The sequence below is a fragment of the Pyrus communis genome, chromosome 4 (genome assembly GCF_041283825.1).
Source record: "Pyrus communis isolate YQ-2024b chromosome 4, ASM4128382v1, whole genome shotgun sequence".
Taxonomy (NCBI): domain Eukaryota; kingdom Viridiplantae; phylum Streptophyta; class Magnoliopsida; order Rosales; family Rosaceae; genus Pyrus; species Pyrus communis.
Genome location: NC_142568.1, coordinates 827,122 through 833,979, shown reverse-complemented (window position 1 = coordinate 833,979; position 6,858 = coordinate 827,122). Strand labels below are relative to the sequence as shown.

The window sequence follows — 6,858 nt, the reverse complement described above, 5'->3', positions numbered from 1 at the left end:
AGGGCTTCAATTGCAAAGCAAAACCGCATCAGGGACTCCAGAACTGTTGTTTTTCCCATCCTTGCGATCTCATCCACTTGATCTGCAGATGCTCCATATGCAAGCATTCGCAAGGCAGCCGTAATTTTTTGCTCAGAAAGAAGACCTAGAATATGAAAAACATCATCTTTTTGCACAAAATATGGATCATGGTTGCAAACATCACTCATGATTTTAGCGAACAAACTTCGTTGCATTCTAAAACGACGTCTAAAAACATGATCAGGGTAAACGCTGTTGGGAATAAAATAATCTTCCAAGAGATCTTTACCTCGTATTTCCCTTCTTCTATCGATTTTTAACCAATCTCCGCCTTCTATGGTGATCATCCTCATCATCCTCCATTGCGAAGGCCTCATCTCCACCTCCACCTTGGTCAAGATTGACCAATTCTTCCTGTTGTGCCAACAACCTTTTCTGCTGCTCTTGCAACTGTTTATACGCTCTCCTTGAAGAAGACATTGTAAGAACTCAAGATTTGAAAACGATAAAGAAGAATTCTGAGCTAAAAAAAAGGATTGAGTTTAGTGTGAGGATGGATGTAGGGATGTAGGGTTTATATGGACAAAAAAAAAGAAGATGAGGTTCTGGACAATGCCACGTGGCACTACGTGATTGGTTGAAAATCTTAGCGGAAATCTATTCAAAAAATAGTACGTTCGGATAATGACACGTGGCGTGACGAGATTGGTTAAAAATCATATCCGAAATTAAAACTATTTTTCTTTTATTATTTTATAAAAAAATTATTTAATATTTTAAATGGACTGGGTGCCAGCGCATTTTGTAGGGGTGGAGATCGTTTGTGCCAGCGTATTTTTAGATTAGGTGCCAGCACATTTTTTTTGGGGTGGAGATGCTTTGGCCTATTACTGTTTATTGGGTATATTACTGTTCAATTAAGTGGATAAATGGGCTGGGTGCTGGCGCAAAGTGGATAGGGGTGAAGTTGCTCAGAAGATCAAACCAGGAGGTCAAACTCGTCATTTCGGACACCAAGCAGGGGCAAACAAGTAAACCGGCAAAGCGGCCTCCAAAGCAAACCCTAAGTATTTTTGCAAACTCCCTCGGCCTATAAATAAGTCACGTTGCGCCTCAGAACCCTACGCTTTCATTTCTCACTGCCTCTGCCGCTCTCGCTTGAACTAAGAGTTCGAGCTTCCAGATCTGAGAGGTATTTTCTCTCGTCCTTGTTTATTCGCTTTAGGTTTTCTGTAGATTTGAGACTGCAATCGCTGTTCATCACTGCCTTCTGATGTTGTTCTCGTTCATCTGGATTTGTTTATGGCTCTGCCGATGCCTGTTTCTTTCGTTTCTCCTTTATTATAATTCAAGAACTCGATGATGGTGTTTCTTTGGTTTATTATGCTATAGATCGATTGATTAGATTTTAAAACCAAATTTAAAGCTTTTATTGGGTTGTTTTTTTTAAAAATTTTTTTCTGGATTTGTACACGATGATATGTTTACTTAACCCAGATGGTTGTTTTTATATGATATACATTCGATTGATTTTTTATTTTATTGAATTTAGTTGATTCTTATGTAAAAGATTTACTTTTACAATAAATCATAGATGTTATATGAATCAACTATTTTACCATGTAGTTTAATTTGTTGTTAATTAAACTTTGAGAATTTATTCTTGTTTAATTATTTTTATTAGTTAAACTTTGAGAATTATTTATTACTAATTAAAATGTAATGTTTCTTTTTTAAAGAACAAATTTATTATATTTGATTAAATTTGAAAGAGACTACAATTATTTTCATTTTGAATTCTTATTTTATTATACTGATATGGAACTGTTGATTTAATTCGTGTTGCATGTTCTGGGTGCAGGTAAATTCTAGTTACTTAACATGGGTAAAGAGAAGTTTCACATCAACATCGTGGTCATTGGCCATGTCGACTCCGGCAAGTCGACCACCACTGGTCATCTTATCTACAAGCTTGGGGGTATTGACAAGCGTGTGATTGAGAGGTTCGAGAAGGAAGCTGCTGAGATGAACAAAAGGTCATTCAAGTATGCCTGGGTGCTTGACAAGCTTAAGGCTGAGCGTGAGCGTGGTATCACCATCGATATCGCCTTGTGGAAGTTTGAGACTACAAAGTACTACTGCACGGTCATTGATGCTCCGGGGCATCGTGATTTCATTAAGAACATGATTACTGGAACTTCACAGGCTGACTGTGCTGTCCTCATCATTGACTCCACCACTGGTGGTTTTGAAGCTGGTATTTCCAAGGACGGACAGACCCGTGAGCACGCTCTTCTTGCTTTCACCCTCGGTGTGAAGCAGATGATTTGCTGCTGTAACAAGGTATAAATTCCACTAGTTTTTCCTGGTCTTTGAATATCATGATTATGGTATTGTGTGTTATTTCTAACTTCTGTGTGCAGCTGGTTCTGTCTGATAAAGGGATCCTCCCATAGTTCAAATGTCCCTCGTGGTTCTATTGATTGGCATTTGTGGGCATCCCTGATGCCCCAAACTATGGGTAGTGTCCACTTTATGAGGAGATGTTTGGATTTATGAATTGGAGGGACTGCCTGGTGGCATAGTTCTTAGTTAACTATTGAGGGTTCGATTCCCTCTCTCTCCTACATACCTTATCAGTGGTTTATCTCAACCTTCAGTGCGTTGTATTGATGTGTCTTACAATTATTTTAATTGAATATTGTTACTGTTTTTAGTCTCTGCTATGTTGAATTTTTTTTATTGCGTATTGGTTCCATTTTGAATTGAGTCTGGGTTTGTTTTGTTTATTGTAACAATGTACAGGTGTAGGTAAGTCACATGTCATTTCTTGCTGAACTTTATGCATCTCTATCATTAACTTAACTTAAAAGAACGTATAATGATCTATAAATTTGTAGTGTTTATAGTCTAGATGATGCCAAATAACTGTTTTCTGTTATTTGTTTGTGCCTCCTGATTGGTTGTTATTCACTTGTAAAACTGCTTTCGTACTGGTTTACTGAATTTGATTGTGTACTAATTCCCTTGTTTGCATTGCTTCTTGTAGATGGATGCCACCACTCCTAAGTACTCTAAGGCAAGGTACGAAGAAATCGTGAAGGAAGTTTCATCCTACCTGAAGAAGGTTGGGTACAACCCTGACAAAATTGCCTTTGTTCCCATCTCTGGGTTTGAGGGTGACAACATGATTGAGAGGTCCACCAACCTTGACTGGTACAAGGGACCAACCCTTCTTGAGGCTCTTGACCTGATCAACGAGCCCAAGAGGCCCTCAGACAAGCCCCTCCGTCTTCCACTTCAGGATGTGTACAAGATCGGTGGTATTGGAACTGTGCCAGTGGGACGTGTTGAGACTGGTATCGTCAAGCCTGGTATGGTTGTGACTTTTGGGCCAACTGGTCTGACGACTGAAGTTAAGTCTGTTGAGATGCACCATGAGGCTCTTCAGGAGGCACTTCCTGGTGACAATGTCGGGTTCAATGTTAAGAATGTTGCTGTGAAGGATCTCAAGCGTGGTTTCGTTGCCTCCAACTCCAAGGATGACCCTGCCAAGGAGGCTGCCAACTTCACATCCCAGGTTATCATCATGAACCACCCTGGTCAGATTGGTAATGGATATGCCCCAGTTTTGGATTGCCACACTTCCCACATTGCTGTGAAGTTCGGTGAGATCCTTACCAAGATTGACAGGAGGTCTGGAAAAGAGATTGAGAAGGAGCCAAAGTTCTTGAAGAACGGAGATGCAGGTATGGTGAAGATGCTTCCCACCAAGCCCATGGTTGTGGAGACCTTCTCTGAGTACCCACCATTGGGTCGCTTTGCTGTTCGTGACATGCGCCAGACTGTTGCTGTTGGTGTCATCAAGAGCGTTGAGAAGAAGGATCCCAGCGGTGCCAAGGTCACCAAGTCTGCTGCCAAGAAGAAGTGAACAATGGCTAGTACTCAAATTTTCACTGACGCAAACTTATGCTTTTATGATACAAACTCTTATCTTAGTTGTTTGGTTTTAAGTGGTTTAGTCGGTTTAGTTTGTAGTTGTCTTAATTCCGGTCTGATGTCTTCATTCTCGAGTGTCCGCGCCCAGAATTGGGTTCTGGACAGGCGGTGGTGACCCATCAAGTTTATGTTTTGTGTCAATTCCGCCTTCTGAAGGAGGATGTTTTTGAGTTGTTGAGACTATTTACTTTTCAAGTTTTGTTGCGTCTGTTGAATGGATTATTTTTGAGCTTATATATTTTCTTGTTCCAGCATCTCATTATCTTCTATTCGTATTTATATGCATGCTTAGCGTCCTTAAGTGGCTTGGTGTGGTGGCCTTGTATTGTTCTTGTAGAGCTTTTTACAAAGTACTTTTCAGAAAGCAATCTGAGTTGGGATTTAATATAAGCTTTTTGAAAAAGGAAAATTAATGAAAAGGGTTTGAAAATTTTAAGTTTTAACGATAAGAATAAAATAAAAAGTAAAATGAATAGTATTAAGATTGATTTTTTAGTGTAAAAATATGATTTTTCGTTAAAATAAACGGTATAGAAAGTTTTTCGTTAAAATTTTCTTGGTTAAAAAGTAATTTTTCAGAAAGCAATTGAGGAAGGTCGATACCCTAAAACCCTAAACTTGGTTGTGATTTTACTCTTTTGAGTTTTAATTTTTTCAATGTTCGAACAGGGGTGCGTTCTGGATAGAGCCACATCCTTATTTCAAGAAGCGTTCCTCTTGTTTGAGAATCCAAACATCATCACTCGGGCATAAAAGTCGTGCAAATTACAACTTATCACATCCAAATGGGTAAATAAGACCTGCATTCAAAATTCTCCCTTCGGAGATTGAGTAGAGTGTGCTCGCTAGTGAGTACCTAAGTAGGGAATCCCAGCCAGTCCGCCAGACGTTTACGAAAGAACCAAGCATTTCTCAATCAGACTCGTCCCATACGTCGTAAGCAGCTTCATTGAAATTAATATAGCCTAACTCATCATCCCCATTGTAAGCTTCAAAGTCATTTTTCTGAACATCTGAAGTCATGAATACCTGACTCAAGGGGGCTGCTCGACCCAAAGCTCAAGCTGCCACCAACAAAAGACCCAAAGCTTAATCTTCTCCCAGCCCGGCCTTTTGTTTAGCCCACTCCAATTCTCAAAAGCCCAAATCAAGTCCGTTCATGTGAGCTCACAAAACACGTCCTATGTACATTTTACAACTGTGAGAAGTTAAAACACATTACAATAGTTATTATTTTAGAATGTTATAGGGTGCACTCATATGTCATTCTACTAGGTGGATCCGCATGATAGAGCACTTTTAGGTCCACTTGTGTCATAGTAACATCACGTTTGTATTATTATTCTCCGTTTCACTTAAATTATAAGACTTGTATTTATTGTTTGTTTCACTCAAAATATAAGACATGTATATTGTTTGTTAATATTATTTTATATGGATTATGATCTTATTGTATTATTATTTCACTCAACACGTATATTTGTCTTTTCTTAATATTACTTAGAATTTGAGCATAATAACATCACCTAACGTTGTTTACTGTTTCAAATAAATTGCGAAAAATAAATGTTGAGTGATCCAATCCCTTAGAAATCATGGCTTTACAACTCCGTCCTCGATAGTCAATGAACAATTCGGTATAGCAGCTCACGCTCGTTTGCGTTGTGCTTCCCTTTGTAGTGTCGTTTGTGTTGTGTCTAATAAGAGCAAGTCCACCCTTAAAAAATTGCGCCAGCACTCAGCCTATTTAATCCACTCAGAGTGTGTTTGTTTCACCTTCTTAAATGGGATTGGACTAGCTAGGATTATTGTCCCATGTTTGGTATGCTTGGGGACTAACTTAAATGAGACTAGCCCAGACTCGTGTGGATTCTGAGCCTCGTTAGGTCGTCCAAATTAGTGTGGCGTTGAACCATGGGATTACTAAGAACCCCTTCTTCATAATGTTGTCTCTTTCGCCGTTCTTCATCTCTCTGTCTCTCCCTCTCCCTCTCTACTCCCACATCATGTCTCCACTCTCGTTCTCTCACTAATGCTTGCGTCTTTTCCCTTTCTCCTCGTCCCAAACCTAGATCACGTCTTCTCCCTCTCTCCTCGTTCTGCTCGATGCCGAGCCAATTTGCATGACCCAACCCAAATCACGTCCTCTCCCTTTCTTTCCTCGTCCTGCTCGAATCAAAGTGTTGTTGTCGGGTATACAAGGAACGCAGATGTGATTTCAATTTCAATTGAATTTTTTATTGTTTGTGTTTTGGGAGCTTTATCAATTCAAATGGAGGAGAAAGATGTGGTTGCAAGTAGTGGAATTTGGACGGAGAGCTTTATTAATTGAAATGAAGGAAAAGCTGTGATTGGAATCTATGGAGTTTGGACGGAAAAACGGAGAGGGAAGAGAGGTTTCAGGCAGGAAAAAGAAATAGAAAAAGAAAAAAAAAAGAATTATTTTTATTATCCTACTTCTAGTCCTATACTACATCAAATGCTTCACTAAGTTAGTCATACTTAGTCTAGTCCAAGCCAGTCCAGCTTAGTTCCTGAAGCTAGTCCAGTCCGAGATAGTCTGGTGAAACAAACGCACCCTCAATGAACAGTGATAGACCCCAATGAACAGTAATAGGCCAAATGCATCTCCACCCCTAAAAAATGCGATGGCACAAAGTCTAAAAAATGCGCTGCAACAAACGATCTCCATCCTTAAAAAATGCACTAGCACCTACCCCATTTAAAATATTATTAAATTTTTTATAAAATAATAAATAAAAAAAATAGTTTTAATTTCGGATAGGATTTTTAACCAATCTCGTCACACCACGTATCATTATCCGAACGTACTATTTT

General features: G+C 39.2%; 1 protein-coding gene across 1 annotated transcript; it reads left to right on the top strand.

Moving 5' to 3' along the window:
- The first annotated feature begins 1,088 nt into the window (after positions 1–1,088).
- On the top strand, positions 1,089–4,274 carry LOC137721669 (elongation factor 1-alpha). Its single transcript, XM_068460689.2, has 3 exons — positions 1,089–1,213; positions 1,883–2,364; positions 3,071–4,274. Exons 2-3 carry the CDS (start codon positions 1,903–1,905, stop codon positions 3,950–3,952), a joined length of 1,344 nt encoding a protein of 447 aa, XP_068316790.1. The 5' UTR covers positions 1,089–1,213; positions 1,883–1,902; the 3' UTR covers positions 3,953–4,274.
- Positions 4,275–6,858: the final 2,584 nt, after the last annotated feature.

Excerpts from the sequence above, each read along its gene's own strand:
- LOC137721669 (XM_068460689.2), top strand. The coding sequence starts at position 1,903 with ATGGGTAAAGAGAAGTTTCACATCAACATCGTGGTCATTGGCCATGTC. Across the intron at positions 2,365-3,070 it reads TGATTTGCTGCTGTAACAAG|ATGGATGCCACCACTCCTAA; the intron begins GTATAAATTCCA and ends TGCTTCTTGTAG.